The 23,370-nt window shown below is 35.7% G+C and overlaps 1 protein-coding gene across 1 annotated transcript in view; it reads right to left on the bottom strand.

Moving 5' to 3' along the window:
- Nucleotides 1-22,569, bottom strand: part of dpp10 (dipeptidyl peptidase like 10) — a 618,779-nt gene extending 596,210 nt beyond the window's left edge. Inside the window, exon 1 of the mRNA XM_030124182.1 lies at nucleotides 22,383-22,569. Coding sequence (XP_029980042.1) covers nucleotides 22,383-22,442 — 60 coding nt within the window. The 5' untranslated portion in view covers nucleotides 22,443-22,569. The remainder of the gene's footprint in view (nucleotides 1-22,382) is intronic.
- Nucleotides 22,570-23,370: the final 801 nt, after the last annotated feature.

The following is a 23,370-nucleotide window of genomic DNA, read 5'->3' as shown; positions in this document are numbered from 1 at the left end:
CATTTTGGATGTTTCTGCTGCTGATAATCAATCCCTCAGACTCATCATTTGTACGTATAGAATGTAGAATGATGTGTTCTGTCTTTATTTTTTTAAACCAACTTGTGACATGGTAAGCACAGGCGGGCATAGATATATTTGGTAGGTATCACTTCAATTCCTTGATACAAAAGACACAAAGACATCACAGTTCTATTATTAGATCCTATTCACTGTATTAAAAGGACTGACTACTGAGAAACACATTTTTCCTCATGTCTTTATGTGAGTGAGGTGCAGAACATGATTAGAGTTACAGAGTAGAGCGGCGCTGGATCTGGCTGACAGACCGTTGTTTCCTACTGTATCTGCTGTACTTCAGTCTACACAACACACTTAAGCTGCATGAATTTCTAACCTTGGGGTGTCTGAAACTGTTTCGACACAGCTGGAGATCCAAAATGATCTGCTTTTCCTGCTGCCTTTCATTGAAAGTGTTTTCACAAAGAGGAGCGGAGCGGCCAACAGCTTTTTTCCTTCCTTTCTTTGGGGACAATCAGAACGAGCATGATTGGCTCTCACCTGGTTGGTGGTCAGGTTTCATGTATAAAAGTAATCATTTCCCAACTTACATCTGCAGCTGCGATGGGCGCCTTTGAATATTTGCTCTTTAACACCCTTTCTTTTTTTTTTTCTTGATCAATTTTTTTTAAAATTTATTTTCATTGTGCATCTCCAAAAGTACAATGCAAAAAAAAGAAAGAAATTCACATTTTATGATTTAAGAATTTGTGACACACAAAGTATAAACCCCACCCCCACAGAACCAATGGTTACCCCCATACCAACCCAACCTGGATCTCAAAATACAAAAACTACTAATAAAAACAAATATATGTGTATAGATGAAAGAGAAAATAACTTACAGGTATAAACAGATAGGTGATCAGGATAGTCATAGATAATTATGTTGCACTCTTTCTTTAACCACACACTGTAAGACCGGATAAGATGAGTATATTTAAAAAAAATTTGAGGAAATGGGTTGCCTTAAAAAATGTAAGCAATGAGTAATGACAACTTGAGTGTATTAAACTTAAATGCTTGATTTGAATGGAATTGCTATTTTAAGTACAAATGCCAAGTTAATTTAACTTAAAATTTGTTGCGAAGTGAATTGCTTTGTACAATCATTAGACTAAATATTATCAGTTCATTAGATTCATTTCCAAGTTGATTTAAATTAAAATTTTTTGCAACCTAAATTACTTTGTATAATTATTCAACATACTATATTGTGTTGGACGGAAGTTGTGTTGGAAGTTAGCTATATGTAAGTTTAATTTACCATTACAGAATGTGCTTTTAATTTGGCAAGGAACAAAAATTATCACAAACCCAGACCTATCCCAGATGAACAGTAAAGCCATTGTTCTTCCTCTGGCTCTGACTCATGATGCAGCTCTACAAAATACAAAAACAAACACAAAAAGGCTAATAAACATTGCCATACACACATTCAGTCCAAATTAACACTAACAGCACAACCCCCCTGAACCCCTGCACTGAAAAAGAACACATTTTCAACAACATGCCCAATACCCACAATGCAATGCAGAGAAAAAAAGGTGTGGTCATGACTAAAACTTAGTGATTTATGCTGCCTTCCAGGCCACCCGTAACTCGTGTTTTTCCAACCTACTGGTGAAAATGCACTGGAATGCCAGTCAAACCTGTGACTTCCCACCTGTGAACTTGTACTACATCGATGTACTCCCAGTTCTGACGTCACGTAGCAATGGCAGCCCCCATGGGTGTGGTGTTTATGCAAATTGTTTATTAAAACAAGGTATTGCTCTGACATTATTTATCTCCAAATGTTCTGCATAATCAGCAGCTGCTCTAGTGTTAGCTAGTTTTCAGTCCACTGAGTGCAAGAATAAATTAATACCAAATACATATCCAAATAAACAAATAATATAACATAAAAGGTACAACAGCTTCTCTTGCCTTATGCGCCATTTTTACTCCTCTGTTTCCATCAAATAAGCAAAGAGCAAACACCTTTGGCGATAGAAATGATTGTAAATGAGCCTAACGTACGGTCCACCATGTTGGTTTGTTTACATCCAGCTCCTACAGTTCCTTGGGCTCAGGCAGTTTGGTGTGACTTGCCTGGGCTGTTACAAAGTCGTGAGTCGTGATTTGAAGTCGTGACTTACGGGCTCAAAAAATGGCCTGGAATGCAGCATAAAATCCATTCAACTTAAACTTTTTTGAACTTTCGACTAGGTCTACAAATTAGTAGAATATTCTTAACATTTTATAGAAATGTAATAAAGCTTAAATCATTTAAGTACATTGTCATTAAAGCCTTTTAGTAAATACAAAGTCCAGGCTTACAGTGTAATGTACACACCATCCCACATACTAAGAGTTTTTCGACCGGCTGCATGCATCCGGCCCACTAACCTCTTCATCATAACTATGTCTACAAAATTCTTTAACACCTTTTCTGAGGCTTTATGGTGAGTGTGAACACAGAGGGACAGTCTTGGTTTTAGTGTTTCAGGTAGGGTTGAAGATTCTGAAGTTTAAACTAATGAAGCTCAAGCTACTTTTGATGGAAAACCATTTCATTTTTTAAGACTTTATCCAGCAAGTGACTATTTTTGGTCCTTTCTGCATACATTACAAGACAGTGACAGGAACGGTTCCAGTGAGGACAGTGAGTCAACAATCTGAGGTCCAATGTGGTCTCCAGGGTCTGGAAGGTCCACCTCTGCATGAACAGTGGAAGCTAAAGGATAGACTGTTGTGTGGAGGAGGGGTGGGATTAAATAAGTTCTACTTCCTCCCACTCCTTTTCAAATGTGCAAATGAAGTCATGTATATGTATAAGGTTTTTTTTTCCATGACTTACATACCATGACCTGTTTTATTTTTAAAGACTGAGTAAGATGTCTTTGTCTTGTTGCATATTCGAAATAAAATAAAATAAAATAAAATAAAACAAAAAAACAGTGAATGTACTTGCTTTGTTAGGTACCATGAAGTAATGGTACTAATGTAAGGAATGATGTTCAAAGGGATAATGTGGATGTGGACAGGGGTCTGGATCAGCATTTATGTGGTCTAATGTTCTAAAAGTGATGTTCTAATGTTCCAAAATACACTTTCCTTTCACCTTAAATGTGTTTTTGTTGCATTTTTATATTTACATCTTTGGATTTTTTATTTTATTTTATTTTATTTATTTTATTTTTTTGCCTCTTACAGGTAAGGAACCAAATATGGTAACTTCATTGACCTTTATTTTCAACATAACAATAAATATTTTTGCAAATTTCACAAAAGTAATAAAATCTTGTTATATCCTTCAATAATACACTAAGGTTGAAAGTTTGAATTTCAGAGTATTTCTATGAGTGAACAATAAAGGGTTAAAAGCTGCCAGATGTACTTCCTGTAAGGGCTGGGAGATATGGACAAAAGTGTTCTTTTCGAGAGATTTTTTTTTTTTTTTAGTTTAACCCATGAAGACCCAGTGTTACTTTTGTGGCAGTTCCATTTTTTTTTTTTTTCTCTACATTTAACTTTTCTAAAGTGACATCACAATTTATTATGACACAATCTTCTGTATTTGGTGTTTTTTCAGTGAACATCAGATATTTTCCTATGTTTAATTCACTGATCATGTAGATGATAAGATAATAAGTATCGGTCATATTATAGTATATAGTATAGATATGCTTAGAATAGGAGGGTTATTACTGTATTGATTATATAAGGAGTAGGGGTGGAAGTTTATAAGTTATACTTCTTCTCACTTCTTTTCGAATATGTATCATATGTCTTACGTCTTATGTTTAAGTGGTTTGTATTTATTTTCTTCTGTTTTGATAATCATATTCGAAATAAATACATCCATCAATCAATCAATCAATCAATCAATCAACCAATGTTCATAAAAGCTCAGATTAAAATTGAGGGTTATATCAAAAACAGAGAAAACTGAAGAAAAAGTGACTTTTTCAGTAAAATATTTCATTAACTGAACATAAACCCAGTGTACAAATGTACTTTTTCATGTTGATGTTCATTTTCGCTTGATCGGACCCAATAACAATAAACATTCACCAACACTTACCGAAGAGCAAAGCATTTCCCACATTTAGAGGGAGGTGTCAATAATAATGAGTAAATCAACAGCACACTGATATTTTTAACCCTTTCGTGCATGAATTGTAAGAACCTTAGTCAAGATTTTTCGGAATGCTTTAATTCCTCTGTAGCTATAAATAAAATAATGCAATTGAAATGTTTTTTATGAACCTATTTTTCATGGATTTAGAAAAATGTCCACTTAACTGGATAATTAGCATGTGATTTACCCTTTATACAGCCAGTGATGCATGATGTCCAGTTCAGCAGACATGGGATTAATTGCAAATTTCTTCCAATATAAAATAAATATCTGGAATTTTTAACAATGTTATTAATCCTTAGGTGTTACTTGGTGCTGCATATTTTTTCTACCTTCAGGGGTGTCCTGATATGGAAGGATTTACAAGATACACCTGCATTTCTGACTTCCTGTCGGCCATCTTGGTTATGAGTTTTTGTTTTGTTTTGTTTTGTTTTGTTTTTTTTAAAAAGCAATTTCAGCAATGGACCAATAGGTGTCAGTGTACGGGATGATGCACAATCGTCCACTGTGTTAGCTGATATGCAACTACAACAACAAAACCCATAAATATGCAAGAGAACAGCTTTTGAATGGCTGTCCACTGTAGTGCCCACTATGCATGAAAGGGTTAAAGGTGAAAACATGAACTGAATATACCCTAAATCAGTCATCATCATTGAATATCATTTTATGTCCTTGCCCTAACTTTAAGCTACTCAGATGAAGCTATTTGTCATCAACAGATGTATCAGCTAATAGAAAAGAAAAGAAAAAAAAAGAAAAAAGTATCAACTAATAAGTTATTGCAATAAATGAATACATGCATATTTTTTTCACTAGGAAAAAAAAGAATGAAAAGGCCAGTTTTTATGTCTTTCATTGTTTAGTCAGCTGCATTATGTTTAAATGTCAGCATTATTTAATTAACAGTGCTTTAAAAGTGACAGAATGTGCCCTTTACAGCTACAATCTTTTTTTGTTACAACTGAGTGATAAAAAAAAGACAGAAAAAAAAAAAGACCAAATCCGTCCCTATCTGACCATATCTTCAGATCTCCGTGGGTGCCGTCAGTCCTGGTTTGTGTCTGATCTGTACCTTTAAATGAGCTCACCACCAACCAGTTTAAGTTTTATAGAAACAGAAAAATAGCAAAAGCAGTTAAATTATTGACTGAGATACACATGTCATACCCACTACAGTAATGAAACGTCCTCTTTGAAGTTTTCGCCCCATAAAATAGCCTATTTGAAGCTTGTTATTTGATCCGTTCTCTTTTTTTTTTTCCATAACGCCAACAGCATTCAAACAGGTTTATTTTTCTGCTGCTTTGACTACTTTGGTCAGAGACAGATCCATTCAGGTTGTATTTGCATACGGCTGCAGCGTACAGTCCTACTGCTGAATGGAGTGGAGGACAGACAGATGGAGCACATCACTTCAGCTCACTATTGCTTGCTTTTTGTGGATGTAAATTGAACCTTTGGTCCCTATTCCTTTTTTTTTTTTTCAATTGTAGCAGTCCACAGAATGGAAATGGCAGAGGAGTGAAGTTTCAGTCAACCAGAACAAGAAAGAAAGTGAGAGAGTGAACAAAACTTAACAACCTTATGTAACACTTGCTTGGTTATTTAACCACCCTGAAACTGTTGGCGATTAGTTTGCTGACAAAGATATTTTAATAGATATCTAAGGAGCTGTGCTTAGGAAATAGGTTTAGTAAGTATTAAATAAATCTTAAGTGCCATATTGAGTGGTGTGTATTGGCTCGATCTGTTCATTATTACCTCTGCCAGGAGGTACTGTGATCACTTTGCTTTGTGCGTTTGTTTGTTTGTTTGTTTGTTTGTTTGTTTGTTTGTTTGTTTGTTTGTTTGTTAGCAACTTTACGGGAAAACTATTACAACCATCTTTACCAAATTGTACCAACAGATAGGCCTAGGCCCTGGGACCAACCCATTAAATTTTGGGCCAAGTAGACCAAAGTTCAAGGTCACAGCAAGGTCACAAAATCTCAAATTTTCCTATCTCTCATCATTGAGCAATTTTCGAAAATTCATAAAAAAAATTCAAAACAACTCAGATTAGCCTCCAATTTGATCCACCTGTAGCTTATAACAATATCTTGTATCTGGCACAAAATTGTCCACATCCACTGTGGAATGTGGACTCGTTGGACATTTACATTTAACACTGAAAATCCCATTTACGACACATTTTTCATTAGAACTCAACAAATATTGATTGGAATTTAATATAATTTGACATACACATGACTGGTACCAAGCTTCAACTTTGTACGAAATATCGCTCCGCTCCATTTCTCTTCCGTTACGCTCTGTTGACTTTTGTTATTTTTTTATGCACCATTTTCAAAAAATCATAAAAAAAGCAATTTGTGAAATATCATCTTCTCTTAAAATTAAAATTCTATAAGTAAATAAATAAATACATGCATACATACATACATACATGCATACATACAATAAATAAATAAACAAACAAATAAATAAAAACAAACTACAGACCCCCTGTACTGAAGACCTATAGTTCAAATCTGTTAATTCAATCAAACTATAACTATAAAAATTTAAAACCTATAAAAATGTATTACCATGTTTGACCGCAATTTTTCTGCTGTATGGAACAACCTTGAAACTGTTTAATTTAAAAAGAAATAGTCGATCCACACATGCACACTGTTCGGGGTGCTTGGCGGAGGTTTGCGTTCTCTGAACACTTGTTAATTGACATGTGGGTGCTTCTTTGAAACTGGGTACATTTTGGTACCTGGCACTTTTCCAGCTTTTTAGACCCAATAATAAAAGAGAAATGTACACATATTTACCCCAGAATGTACCTAATGATGACCTCAGATAAATGCAAAACAAAATTATACTCTTGCTCTGAGCCATCCCATAATTAATGAATTTTAAATAAAATATTAGGGTCAAAAATATGACCCAAACTGGGACATGAAAAGCTGCCTTAGATGTCAGTGCATTTGATCTGGAATACATGGCTGTAAAATGGTCTTATATAAGAACTTTGCCAATTTTGAAAAGGAATTACTGATTTGTTAGACATGTTTGTGTTATATTATGTTTTTGTTTGTTCAAAAATAATAATATTTGAGCATTGAGACCCGATGGATCAAATATGATATAAAACTGAAACCCATACATGGAAATTGATATTTGGGAAAAAAAAAAAAAAAAAAAAAGTTTTTTGGATTGTTTGGAAAAACCAATAAAGGCTCCAGTTTCAAAGAACTGGAATTTTCTATCAACAATTTAATGGTTTGGGCTTTACAGGGTTAAATTTGTCGATCCTAGTGGTTTTTCTAATCCAGACATGTGGGTTTTTTATGAATCTCAGTCTCATTCCAGGTTTTGTATGTAACCCATCGTGTCAACTTGTGTTACATACAAAACCTGCCCAGTTAAACGCATATAAATTGTGAATGATTTTGCAACAGCAGTCATTTTTGTGAAACACTCTGCCTTGAATAATTAGTTCAATTCCCAAAATGTACCTGTGAGAGAATAAAGAGATAGTAAAAAAAAATAGTAGCACATAATTTTTGTGTCCTTTTGACAGTGCTACATGCAGATTTTTCTATTAAATATAATACAAAATAATATAAAAATGTGTTTTATCTGAAAAATTGTTTCTCTTTTATCTCAGTATTTATTTTTTAAAATAGACCCAAAGTGCTTCCAAACCTGCTTTAAAACATTAGTCTACATCTGGTTTGAATTTTTTGCCCCCATGACCAGCTTCATAGAAACACCTATATCCAATGGAAATAAGTAAATCTAAAACAACCTGACATAACTTAGACATAACTAAGACCTGATGAAACAATAACAATAAGTTAAGTGTGATGCACCCAGTATGCTTGCATCAAGAAGAAGAATGTGCAAACATTTCAATTTGTGATTTTGTGTTTGATCATGCTACTGTAAAATATATGATCTAAGCATGTCAGATTGTGTTACACCTGTCCACATACTCCTGGGACAGCAACGCACTAAAGAGTTTTTGCTGAAATTGTGGTCAGAAGTGCTTTTTAGTTTGTTGCTTTATCAGACAGAACTTGTGGCTGTATAAAAGACACTGTTGTCCACTGCATAAATACTGCTTGTCACTTTATTTTTCAGATCTGTGCTTTTTGTCACTCAAGAACGTTACAAGTGATGTGACTATAAATGGCTTGAAGGTAGTGGGTGTCGGATACAGCAGTATGCTCTCTGAGATGTACTTTATCTTGTCATCATGAAACAGGATCCTAAAATTGCTCAGTCCTTTGCACTTCCATAGATCACTGGCTGTCACTCTTCCCCAAACGCACTGTCGACATCTATACAGTTTAAAGCCACAACATTACAGTGCACCTCGCAAAATATAGCACCTCCTTTTAAAACTGAAGACATGACCTTGTGCTCCCATCACTGTGTCGCTGATGCACACACTGGGAGGCCTGCTGGATCCTCCTGTTCCTCTGACAGTCTCGGTTTATAGCTGCAATCTGCATGTGGGTGGACCTGACACTTCCAAGGGCTGCTGATGACACCAGCCTCGGGCTGCATCGAGTCTTGTTAAACTCAGCAAGACCCCAAGAGTTATGGCCCACGAAAAATCTGCCTCGTCCTAATTGGATTTCTTATCTTGGCTTGTGGCAAAAAGGACTCAACTGTAATATGAAGAGGGGCATTTAAGAGGATAACAGTGAGCTGTTAAGACCTGCGCACCACATGACGGGGGTCAGACATGCAGAGATTAGCGTCTTTTTGTGCAACACAGAAGAGTTTTGGAGTACTTAATCCTTGCTATGATCCCTGCTTGTTTGCAGTGTTTTCTGAGAAAGGTTCAGTGCGTGCTAAAGGCAAAGTGCATCACGTCGTGTTGTGGCAGTTGCCGCGGGGTGTCAGACGCATCAAAACCATGACTCACTAGTGGTTTGTAATTTCGGGTGGTTTCATACAAGACCAATTGTAAATGCAGCAGGAACCAGAACTCAGGATTTTTTTCCCCTAAAGGTGGAAAAGCAGGCAGCAAGTAAAGAAAAGTGCTGCACACAGAGTTTTAAAAAATGTCTTTTCTCAAGCAGGTGCTCCTGGAATCCATCAGGGCATCTTTGATTTAAAACATATCAGCACAAGGCCACACTCCGTTCTGCTGCATATGAGGCAGAATACTCTCACAGCATTTGGATGCAGAATATAACTCAAGCTCTGCTTGTATGTGACGGGGAACGAAAAGATCTTACATTCGACTCAGTGGGGTGTCCTAGTGGAATATTGTGGTTTTAATGGTTGTTTAACATGAGAGTGAAGGGTGGTTCGTCTGAACATGTCACCCCTGCAAAGAGTTGGAAACACATCCAGGATGTACCCTGACTTTGCCTATTGGTAGCTGGGATATGCTCTGGCATCCTCTTGTCTGCCTTGAGGGCTAAGTGGATCTGTATGAAAATACTTTTTTTAGATACTGAAAGTCATAGCCATTGCCAGATAATACAGAGTGAATTGTTCTTTTAGTAATTCATGTATCATTGTGCATCAATTTGTCCTGCACAATATTGGAAAAAAAAACTGACATTGCAGTACATTTTGTTTATGCAATATTTATTTCTGACTTTTCAGGGAGTGCATCTGCACAGAAAGTTAAATAATACTGCAGATCTGAAAAATATATTTACTTTTTGCTCTTGAAATGCAGTTGAACTGGTTTCAGTGTCCCAAAACCAAGGTGAGCATAGTTGATGACAAGACTGGCTGACCCACATTTGTCATTATGACAACTTTTGGCAAATTAAAAATGCACTTATCAGCTACAGGTGCTGAAAATCTATTTTGTTTTACCTTAGTGATGAGAGATGCAAAAACATGGTTATGACGTTTGTTACAAACACAGGTACAGAGCTAGCCCGTCCAGCCATCCGGTTCTCTCAGTGTATTCAACACTGAGAAAACAGTCTGGAATTGGGCCAGTTGATGTGAAATATGCACGATCTATTCTATACCGAACCAAGCACAAGTCTGTTTCGCAATGCGTCATACTTCTTTTTGTCGCAAGTCAAAGTCAGTTCCAGTCCGCAAATCTCTTTACAATTGTTGTCGGTTGTTTACTTGATTCAAAAATAAAGATTGAATTACAGATTACACCCTGAATCCTTCAGTTTCTCTGAAAAAAGCATCACGTCTGTCTTATCTGTGACTGGTTTACTCAGCACCTTTTAGTCCCGCCTTCATAATTGGATTCAAGCCTCACGATTCCACACATATTTTTCATTAAGAAAGATGGATGTCTGTCCAGACTAGGACGGATCTGGAGATAAATGCATCATGCAGAAACAGTGCCTTTGCAAAATAGTTTCCTAGATGAAGTTGCTTTGGTAAAGAAGTGATTTGTGGTGTTAAAATGACTGAATCCACATATTAAAAAACAAACGTTTGCCTTTATCAAACCATTTCCTTTTCAGTGTAAAGTTCCAGGTCGGAGGAGGTTGATTTTTCACACAGTAAGAAAGTCTTTGAAGGGATGAGAATAAAGACTGAAATAGTCACCCTGTGAGCCAGACTAGCCCTGCTTAACCCCCTGCATCGTCTTTTTATTCTCATTTAGTGTTTATTGGTAAAGTGTAAAACTATCTCAGAGTAATTTTCTCATTATGTTCCACTCAAGATTGTCTGCTGAGTGCAACACTTAGTGGTAAAACCGAGTATACTAGTCCAGTATTTCACTTACAGCTTCAGCGCTTAAGTTTGTTTTGGTGCTAAGGAGCAAAAACGTCAATAACTTTCATCATAGTTCAATTCAAGTGGTCTGAGAGGAAACAAGAATTGAAAACCTTCTGTGGGCTGTAGAAAGACCCAGTGATGCAAGATTTTGACCGCTCACAGGAATCGCCAATTGCTGCTCGACATAAAACCTTGAATAAATAGCTTCACTTTTCCACAGCGATATGAAATAGCATCAGGTCGTCTGAATTGTGCAGAGGATGGATCTGCTGAGGAAAAGTGTGTGTTTTCATATTCTGGTGTTTTTGCCCTGATTTTGGCTTCTGTAGCTCCAACATCAAATTGGTTTGAAAAGGTTTACATCTGTGGAGAAAGCGTCTGTTTTTGGTCTTTGCTGTGTTGGAAAGAATTTTATGCTTTTTACAGTCAAATCTTCCTTTTTGGTCTCCTATTCATCACTCATAGAAAGTTGTGTGTCAGTCAGTTTGCAGTGCTTTCTTTACCCTCTTAGACTAATACTTGACCTGCTGTTGTGTTCATAAGACAACAGTAAAGACTTGTCATTTGTGCCCTGTTGGGATTCTGTCAAAGAAGTTTATTATTACCAGTAAGGTACGATAAGTTACTTTTAAATTGATCGACAGATGTTATCCAGTAAAGACCTATCTTGTAAAATATAAGAAAAATATTGATACTCTTTGTTCTTTTTGCAGCAACGCAGAGGAAACAATATGTCATTTATTTTGGGATTGTACCTACTCACATGTATTTTGGATGGATTTAAATAATTTCATAAACACCAAAATTGACCCTTCATGTAAATTGAACTTTCAACATATTTTATTTGGCTTTTCACAAATTGATCAAATAAATCCAGAAAAAAGATATATCATCAAACTTTTAGTAATATTTGCCAAATTTCACATTCATTGCACTAAATTTGCACCCCAGCGTCCAAACATTATTGTTTTTAAAGCACTTTTTTCCAATTATTTAGACAATTTGAAGAACATTATAAACTTTAAAGAAAATGAAATAAAAAAAAAAAGTCAAGCATATAATCTTATTTAATTTATATAATTTTTATTTTATACCTCAAGCTATTTTTTTTTCTTTTTCTTTATTTATTATTTACTTATTTGTTTCTATATATTGGAAATGTAAAATATATTGTGAAATGTGATTTTTTTTTTTTTTTTTTAGCCTACTTTGATGTAAACTATTATGTATATATACTGTTCAATTGTTCATTGAACAATAAAGGAAAAAAATAAACAATAAATTGTGCCCTGTTGGTTTTCTTGCTCTTAGCGTGGCCCATTTAATAGAGTTGCAATAGCAACTGAGGCCAAACAGCTGCCATTTCTAATTTTCTAATTTGATTCTCATTGGATACATGTAAAACCCATCACAAAACCCCAATTGACATCCTTGTCACTGTGACTCTGTGTATTGATCAGACGGGTTCCTTCTCCATGGTGACTGACACCGAAAGGAAAAAAAACAATAGTTTCACATACAGAGGGTCTGGACTTCACTTATCCTGTCAGACTTAGACTAACCTGGCTGCCTGGCAACCTGACAGTGACGACAACATAACAGAGTGGCTCCCAACCTTTATTAGGCTCGTGACCCCATTTTAACATCACAAATTTCTGGTGACCCCAGACATTCAAAATAGAGACTTTTTTTTTTTTTTTTTTTTTTTTGCTAAAACTAATTTGTTTTTGATCATGTAATAGTTTGCTATACTATGTTGCAAATAAATGTTAATTTTAGACAACATTTAGTCTATATAAGATGTATTATTATGGACGGAGGCAGAAAAGCCAGGTGTAGATTACTGCACAAAGGGAGTATTTTATTTTCCTTGGTCAGGATATGTCCAGTCAGTCCAGCTTGGATTTACAAGGCTGACAATTAATACTGAACAAATCAAAACTCAAATCAAACTATGAATTATGAAAGAGCTGCAGCATCTGAAACTGACCACAATGAACATTTGAAAGATAAACAGAGCCACAGTTTTTTTATGGATTGTGATTGTCTCTGTTAACTCACTATATATTTTTATTAGTATGTTTTTATTTTTATTTTTATCAGTTACAAGAAATTCCAGGTGACCCCACGTGGGGTCTCAACCCCAAGGTTGAAAAACACTGACATAACAAGTTGCTGCTGCTGTGTATGAAATGCCTAAAAACGGTCACCTCTTGTTGTGTTAGTATGGATCGTCTTCCTGGTACATTAAACTATGCCAATGAACTGCTGCTTTTACATTCTTATTTAAAGGGACAAACACTCAATAATATCCACTAATGGTGTGTGGATCGATGCTAAAATATCAATACTTCCAATCTCAATGTTTCCTCCTCTAGGATCAATTCTCATTAAGAAAACATTGGTATTTAAACTCAGTAATTTGGGTGAACGTGTATTTCATCATCAACAGAAAAGAAAGGCACAATAGAAAGTGACCAAACTATCCCCAGGATCTAGTCTGAATGGATCCGAGACACCAACTGTCCCTCAGACACCCTGTCCTCATCATTGGTGAACTGATCTCCGTAAATGCAGAAAGGTCTTACACAATATATTCTAGTAACGCACTGACCTGTGAGGAACCACTGGTTCTAGATGTGGTAGTTTTGATGCTGGGGATAGCTTATACTTTACAAGTACTGACATAAAAATTGTTTAGTAAATCCTTCTTTAACCTTTAGGGGTCCATGGTCACAGCCCCATGACTGAATAACATGACATTTTTAACATGTCATAACATTGGAAGTAGACCACTGGGGACCATTGCATTCGAAAGTGCAGACTTGAAACACTCTCCCACTTTTTATTTGATGTTGATAGAGCAAATACAACCAGAGATATGATGTTTTGAAACCAGAGCAAACAAATGTGAGTAAAAGTATGAAAATGAGGTGGTAGGGGGTGGGGGGGTTAGATTTCCGACCATATCTTTGTCATTTTTTGTTCTTTTTCAAAACGGAAAAAAACTGGATTAGCATTGTAGGTAAGGGTGAGGATGAACCCCACATGAACTGGATGCGGAAACCGGGAGAACTGGGGAGGTGAGAAAACCGGAGAAAACGCTTATGTAAAGACAATCCCAATCCATTAAAGACATGACAAACTCTGAAGCTGAAACTGAAGCACTGTGGTTCTGTTTATCTGTCAAATGTTCATTGTGGTCGGTTTCAGATGCTGCAGCTCTTTCATAATTCATTGTTTGAGTTCTTGTTTGTTCAGTATTAATTGTCAGCCTTGTAAATCCAAGCTGGACTGACTGTACATATCCCGACTAAGGAAAATCAAATTCTCTTTGTGCAGTAATCTACACCTGGCTTTTCTGCCTCCGTCCATAATAACATACATTATATAGACTAAATGTCATCTAAAATTAATGTTTATTTGCAAAATAGTACAGTAAACTATTACATGATCAAAAACAAATTAATTTTAGCAAAAAAAAATGTCTTGGGTCGCCAGAAATTTGCGATGTTAAAACTGGGTCACGAGCCAGAAAAGGTTGGGAACCACTGGGTTTGTGAATATGGGAGACTGATTGCAAGAGACTGGACAAGATTCACATTTACACTCTTACTGTTTGTTCTGTAATTTGTTGACAGACCATGTCATGCAATACAAAAAGGAAAAGACAGCACTGCATAGCACAAAGAAAAAAAAAAAAAAAAAAAAAAAAAAGTAGAAATGTGAACATAGGACGATCTCCATAGGGAAAAGTGTCCATGTAGTGGTGTAGGAATTCCAGAGCAGTCTTCCTTCACCTTCTGATGTTCCTGTCTGTTGGACCACATATTCTCATCCACATCACAACAAATATCTTCTCTTAAGATGCAGCGTGGAAAGAATCTTAGAAAACTGGTTGATCATTGGTTGATCTAATGCTTCACACGTCTCCCTTCGTTAAAGAAAGTCAAGCTTCACCTCAGAGCAATTTACCAATTCAGGACAGATTTAGAAAAAAAGTCTCATGGAAATGTATAGAAATATGTTGGACATATTATAACAACTTGTTCAGTCATTTTGCATGCGATGAACTAATGCCTAAATGTTGCGGGGGGTGAGACTATTCAACAGAGACATTACAATACATTTGGATCAACATGATATAAGCGATTGATAATGAAGGAAACAGCAGAGAATTGTACATAATTATTTGCATGGATGTATCAAAGCATTTGCAACTTGTTCAAAGGAGTGAGAAACTGCTTTTTTGATTTGCACAAGTGGCACAATGATGTGAAGACTGAACAAGTAGTTTAGAGAATTTCAACTCTGATCTGAGAAATGGACCAAAACCACAGAGAAAAACTGGAATATATTAATATCTAGGGACGGAAATTAGTAAATGTGCCGCTCCTGTTTTTCACTTCATTTCTCATCATGCAATGTGGTACTGCACTTCCCATTAACCGCCATGGGCATAGCAGCATGACTGTAAGGCTATTGTATTCCATAATTACTAATATCTCCCAAAATATTGGTTCTACCAATTTGCTGTTTTCACTAGTCTGTACCTTGACCAAAAATACATAAGTATGCCAAACTGCAGCAGTCAGCTCTGTACGGATTTTGTGGGATGCCTGACACACACACACACACACACACACACCTACACACACACACACACACACACACACACACACACACACACACACACACACACACAAACAAACAGAGTCCTCTTGCCTTTTATAATGATAGATTATAAATAAATCCTATATGAAGTGAAATAAATGAATAATAATTACAATGGATTAGATATAGCGCTTTTCTATGAACGCATACTCAACGTACAGTGGATCCATTATTCATTCACTCTCACATTCACACTCTGGTGGTGGTAAACTATATATGTATCCACAGTTGCCCTGGGGCAGACTGACGGAAGCATGGCTGCCAATCCGCACCTATGACCACTCCGACCACCATCAGACATTCATACACCAGTGTGAGTAGCAGCACTGGAGGCAAGCAGGGTGAAGGACAAGGATACAACGGACACAGAGTGGGATTTGAACTGGCGACCCTTCAGTTATTAGATGACACGCTCTACCTCCTAAGCCACGGCTGGTTAAGATCAGAGGAGTATATGTTGAGGGATCATCACTGGTATCGTGCTTTTAAATGGCAGCATTTGATGACAAACGGTGCAAGTTCACAGACAATCAGGGAGGGAGCGTGTCTATGATGCCCAGATTTCGGACAACCTGGAATATTTGTACAAACCCATCGTTTGTAAGAATCTTTGTGACCTAGGCATTAGCGCTCTTTCCTTGAAAATGACAACATCTGCTCTCAGGAAATGAAAAACCACCCATTTTTGGTCCGTTTTTCCATTTCTGTCAGGTAGTAACTTTCTCTTTTGTTATTAGAAAGAGAAAACAAAAATCAGTCTGTGTTTTTCACTTAGGTTTATCTGTTTTGACACTGAAAAAGAAAAACACAGTGAAATTCAATTTTAATTCCTCTATTTTAAAACGAAAATCAATTAACCACAAGTTTTTGTTTTGTTTCTGAAAAGAAAATCCAATTACCCAAATATACGCTGACTGTTGTACCTGTTTCATTCCAACTCACCTTATTTTATTGATAGAGCTCAATTAGCTGACATTACACCAAGTTCTTCGATTAAAAAAACTTAAAACAAAAGCAAAACATCAATCATTTAACTCTGGTTAAGATCAGAGGAGTATATGTAGAGGGATTATCACTGGTATCGTGTTTTTAAATGGCAGTATGTGATGACAAACAGTGCAAGTTCGTAGACATTCGTGGAGGGAGCAAGTCTACGATACCAAGATTTTGGACAACCTGTAAGATTTGTACAAACCAATCATTCGTAAGAATCTTTGTGACCTAGGCATTAGCGCTCTTTCCTTGAAAATGACAACATCCGCTCTCAGAAAATGAAAAACCACCCATTTTTGGTCCGTTTTTCCATTTCTGTCAGGTAGTAACTTTCTTTTTTGTTATTAGAAAGAGAAAACAAAAATCAGTCTGTGTTTTTTACTTAGGTTTATCTGTTTTGACACTGAAAAAGAAAAACACTGTGAAATTCAATTTTAATTCCTCTATTTTAAAACAAAAATCAATTAACCACAAGTTTCTGTTTTGTTTCTGAAAAGAAAATCCAGTTACCAAAATATTCGCTGACCGTTGTACCTGCTTCATTCCAACTCACCTTATTTTCTTATAGTCGTGGTTGATAGAGCTCAATTAGCTGACATTACACCAAGTTTTGGATTAAAAAAACTTAAAACAAAAGCAAAACATCAATCATTTAATTCTGGTTAAGATCAGATGAGTATATGTTGAGGGATTATCACTGGTATCATGTTTTTGAATGGCAGTATGTGATAACAAATGGTGCAAGTTCGTAGACATTCATGGAGGGAGCAAGTCTACGATGTCCAGATTTTGTAGGAACTGGAAGATTCATACAAACCCATCGTTCGTAAGAATCTTTGTGACCTAGACATTTGCACTCTTTCCTTGAAAATGACAACATCCGGTCTCAGACAATGAAAAAAACAGCCGTATTTGGCCTGTGTTTCCATTTCTTTATTTTTTTTTTTATACACAGAAGACGAAAATCAATCTGTTTTTTAAATTAGGTTTATCTGTTTCGACACTGAAAAAGAAAAACACCTTGAAATTCAATTTTATTTCCTCTATTTTAAAACGAAAATAATTAAACACTAATTTTTCTTTTGTTTCGAAAAAGAAAATCCAATTACCAAACGATACACTGACACCTGAAAACCGATACAAACTGTAGTGAAAGTTGAGTTTAGTTGAACTGAGTCAGAACAAAAGTTGTGCAGTCAACTGGAAGACTAGATAGGGGAACGAACACTCTATAGCACAGGTGTCAAACATGCGGCCCGGGGGCCAAATCCAGCCCACCAAAGGGTTCAATGTGGCCCCTGGGATGAATTTGTGAAATGCAAAAATTAAACTAAAATGTTAACAGTCATTTTAGTTCAGGTTCCACATTCAGACCAATTCAATCTCAGGTGGGTCAACCTATAAATACTCACAGCTCCAAGTTTTTCTCTTTGTAAATGTTTCCATGTATTTACACTAAAACAAAGTATAATTGTGCAAAAATATCTGAATAACCTGAACAAATATGAACAACCTGAAATGTCTTAAGAGAAGTAAGTGCAATTTTAATAATATTCCACCTGTTCCTAAATGTTTTGTGTGTTTGTAGATCCACTGTGATCTGTACATTATAGTGTACATGTGTAAATGATAAACTGAGGCAGAATATTGTTAAAATTACACATTTTTTTCAGTTTCTTCATATTATTCACATTGTTTGAAAGGATAGTTTATAAATGTAAACATTTTCATAATGCAGTTTTACTTTTTGCACTCTAAAACATAGAGAAAAGTTTGGAGTTGACATTATTTATATATTATTGTATTATAATTTTACTGATTTCACTTAAGATCAAATTTAGCTGAATGTGGCTCCTGAACTAAAATGAGTTTGACACCCCTGCTCTATAGTGTGATTCTGATCCGAATGTGTCTGCAGAAAAAATACCACAACACTGAAAATGTGGGAAATGAAACCTTTTTTTAACACACCAAACACAGGTGATCACTGTGATGATTCCTCTGAAATGATGTAAAATACAGCGTTTGACTGACGAGAAAGCACCTGTTTTCATCAACATCAGAATTCATTCCATGATATTGCTTTTCTTTTTGCACATGAATCTCCCTTTTTGGTGTTTTTCTCCTGTTCCTCGCTGATTTCCATGTTATGTTTGAGTTAATTTAGCATATTTGACGCTGCGTGTCCTTGCGATGTGACTCTTGCAGTTGCACAATGTGATAATGATGCTGAAATGATAGACTGTGCAGCCCTGTTGTCAGTACATCGAGCCTGAGACGCTGTGTTTACTTCGTACAATTACAATAATGGGTCTGTTTTGTGTTCTGTGACTGTACAGTAAAGACTCCTGGGTGTTCCACATTTGCAGCTGGAACCGATCAGCTGTCTTTTCTAATCTTCAACAAAAGGGTCAAATAGTTCTAATAAAACAGAATTCACAGATACATATCCATGTCATCCCTATTGGGCTTTTACATGAACAGTAGAACACATAAGACATTTTCAAGTGTAATTATACTTTCTTTTTTCTTTTATTCAGATAAGGTATAGTTTTTTGGTGAAATATACCATTTCTGAACCAAAAAAAAAAAAAAAAGAAAATTATATTTACATTAACAGAGGACATTAGCCATTTTCAAGTGTAGCCTATAGTTTGTATTTTGGTAACATGCACATTCAGGTGGCCCTGCATTCCATAATGCTCTGCTCACATGGTCATAAAATGTACATGTGACATTTTTTTTTTTTTTTAATTGAACAATGAACAACTGAACAGTATACATAAAAGTATAAGTCAAAGTAGGCTAAAAAAATTTCCATTTCACAACATATTTTACTTGTCTCATGTATAGAAAAAAATCTAAGTAAAAAAGTGAATTCAAAAATAATAAAATAAAAAAGCTCAAACTATAAAATAAAAATTAGAAAAATTAAATACTTGATATATATATATATTATTTTATTTGCTTTGGTGTTTTTTTTATTTTTTTTATTTTATTTGCTTTAGAGTTTATAATGTTCTTCAATTGTATAAATAATTGGAAAAAAGTGTTTTAAAAACAATAATGTTTGGATGTTTATACTTTATATCAACTTAAATTAACGGTAAATTGTTGGAATTAAAATCCATACAACTAGTTTATTAACAGTTAACTGACAGGTTTTGAAAGATAAATTAAATGTTTTTACGTGTGGTATATCATTTTATTACATCAAATATTAATTGATATACAAGTTTTTAACATAAAATTTTGTGGTAAATGCCAACTAATAACAGAACTTTTCTGCAATTTTCAGCCCTATTATTTGTTTCATAACAATGTTCATCCATATTTATAGGTAATTTGATTGTTTTAATACATGTAAATATTCTTTGTTAAACATTAACCCTTTCATACATGAATTATGAGAACATTAATCAAGATTTTTTTTCTTTATTCCTCTTTGGGCTTTAAAAAAAAAACCAATGTGATTATTATTATTATTATTATTATTATTATTATTATTATTTTTATTTGTTTTTTTTTTAATCAAGCTATTTTTCATGGAGTTGCAAAAATGTCCACCAAGATGGACACCATGTGTTTAATTTCTGAAGCAAAGAAACGTGTTTACTGATATACTGTGTGAAACTATGAAATAAAAACATTAAATGCTGGTAATTTGATGTTTTCTCACATTTTAACATAGACTACAAAAAAAAGTTACAGATATTTTAAATTTTGGGGCTGTTTTTATTTATTTATTTATTTATTTATTTATTTATTTTATTTTATTTTATTTTATTTTATTTTATTTATTTATTTATTTTTTCAGTTGAGATTCTTGCACAACGCTTTTTACTTTTTTTGTGTGTGAATTGAATTGAAACACATTTTTTTAATGACCAGACACAGTTTTATTTACAAATGGCAAAAATGACCAAAAAAAATGAACAAAAAAAAAAATTATAAAAAGAAATATCCTTAAATTTTTGTTTGTAGTGTACTCTGATACTAGTCATTACTCACTTCATGGACATAATATGACAAAAAACAAAACAAAACAAAAACCTGTTGTTAATTACAGTCTAATAACAATAACAAGGAATTGATTTACACTCAAACATGTTACTGCAGATCAGGTTTATCTAGAATAGCAAAGTTACAGTAATGTTTTCAATGTCAGTGTATGGGATGATGCATAAACGTCCACTGTGTTGGCTGATATGAAACTAAAACAACAAAATCCATGAATATACAAGAGAACAGCTGTGGAATAGTGCACTGTAGTGGCCACTAGGCATGAAAGGGTTAAAAAGTTAAATAAATAAATAAATAAATTCATGTAAAGTTTCGGCCAAAAACTGTATTTTAATTATGGAAAATTACCATATTTTTATGAAATGCTTATTTTCCGTTTTTTAACGTATTTTTTCGGCACCCCTGCTGCTGGAATAATACCGTTTTTTGTTTTTTGTTTTACAGTGTGGCTTTTATGAGGTCTTTTTGTGTGGCTTCAGAGAATAGGTGGCTCTGGGGTGAAAACATGGCTTATGTTGTGAATAAGTACAAAGACGGATCAGCATCAGGACCAGACCAGGACGCAAAGTGATGCCACGTGACACTGGAACATGTTTGGACCTGGCAAAATGATGACACACAGCTTTCGTGAACCCAATTCACATCTCCAGCTGTCTTTTATCCCAAGTTGAACTCTACTAATTCTAAAAGTCACTTCCAAATATTGCACGCCTTTGGGAATGTGTGAAGGGATAAATTTGCCCCCAGCTACATTTCTCTGGTGGGACTTGGAGGTTGAAAAGTGATGCAGAACCCGCGGCAAAATCAATACCGCTGTTGAGTCACACATAAATACACACACACACACACACACACACACACACACTGCATGAAGAGCTACAGCCACACACACACACACACACACACACACACACACACACACACACATATGCACACACACATGCATGCACGCTCCACCACCACACATTTCCCACTCCTTCATTCCAGGTTTAAGTGTGTGATATGGAGACAATGCGGATGGATGCCGCTGCTGCTGCTGGTGGAACCGTCTCCTGATCGTGACTGAAACAAAAGAAACAAACCTGCGGTGGAAACTGCGCTACCTGTCCTCACTGATACCACAGCACCTTTTACACACACTTCCCATTCCAGCCACTTTAACCAGAATTTTATTATTTCTTAAACCTGGTCAGACTCAGAATTAAAAAAATAAAAATAAAAAATAAAAAAAAATCTGGATATTCTCCGAGAGCATGCACGGCAAAGTTACGCAGGAAACTGATCACCAGCATCAAGCATGTTTCCTCTGTGGTGTGGAAGTGGCAAACCCAAACCACTCAGCCCTGTGTTTTAGGAGACAGTATTTCTAATTTTCCTGCCAGTCCGTTCCGATAATATAATAATAAGGAGCAGGACGTGATGGGAATGAAATCTCGCCACTGCGCCAGTGTGTGGCTCCGTCTCTAATACCTTTCCACTGGATCTGCCCAATTCAGATCCGGTCAATGGAGTCGCCCAGCACTTTTAGAATAACAACAAACCACTGTCAGATATGAGCCGTAACTTCTTCATGTGAATGCTGCCGTGCATATCCACACAAACAGTCTGGAACTGCTGTGCGTCAATGCGCATAACCGCGCACCAAGCCCGCACTGAAGTTTGGAGCCGTCATGGAGCCGCTGCTTACCAATGTGGATGTTTAAGTTCACCATGCACACACACACACACACACACACACACATACACGTACAGACGCACACATATTATTCATAAAGCTTACCTTGATGGCCTTCGTGGACTGACATTTAACTTGATGCGATACAGTGGCGGTTTGGTTCATCTTGGGACGCGGGCTCAAACAGTCCCCTCTTTATCCAAACGACGCGAAAACAGCGGAGAAAGAAGAGAAGCAAAAGCTAGCCGACACAACTCTGCGTGGGATGATCAGTGTTTTTTGGTTTTTGTTCTAGTGTGAGGTTGGAGCGCGCAACCGCGTCTGACGGATAGACTACTGTATGTGTATATGTGCCTGGCGCAGCGCAGGGTTGGAGCACTAACGCCTGGTGATGACTGGTAACCAGGGGCGACCGGAGGAAGGCTTCACTGAGGGGACGCGGGGTAGGAAAACCCCTGTGTGTACATGTGTGGAGGAAAACACTCCAAACGCATTTACATAGCTGCATAATTCTATATGTATAATTTAGAATCAGTCCATGAATGGTTTTCATTGAGCATTTACACAATTATTGCAAAACATCTCACTGTGTACCAAAGGACTAGGTTTGATTCTGACATTGGTGGAGACACAAAAGTGCTCCAAGGCAGCACTACGGAAAGTTGATATATATATTTTTTTGCATTTGCAATCATAATTTCACGTCATGTGGAGCTGATCAAACAAGCAAACAATCATAATCAGAAAAAAAAAAACATTACGTAATTGACAAGTTTATAATGCATATCTGAATATCTAAGAGATAAGATAAGATATTCCTTTATTGATCCCACAATGGGGAAATTCACAGTGTTGTCAGCAGCAAAATATACACATAAACATACACATATACATAAAACAAAAGCAGTCATATAAATTTGAGTAAAAAAGTGTTTAAAAGGAGAGCGCAAATACGGTTTGATATGAATGTAGTGCAATGGTTATAAATATAAAAAAATATATAAATATGGATTTGAATATATACAGATTTGGACAGGTGCGGTTTAAGATATATAAATATGGTGCCTATAGGCAGTGATGCACATGGACAGAC

Source organism: Sphaeramia orbicularis, chromosome 21 (assembly GCF_902148855.1).
Source record: "Sphaeramia orbicularis chromosome 21, fSphaOr1.1, whole genome shotgun sequence".
NCBI lineage: Eukaryota > Metazoa > Chordata > Actinopteri > Kurtiformes > Apogonidae > Sphaeramia > Sphaeramia orbicularis.
Note: the sequence above shows the minus strand (reverse complement) of the source record. Positions and strands in the feature narration are given on the sequence as shown.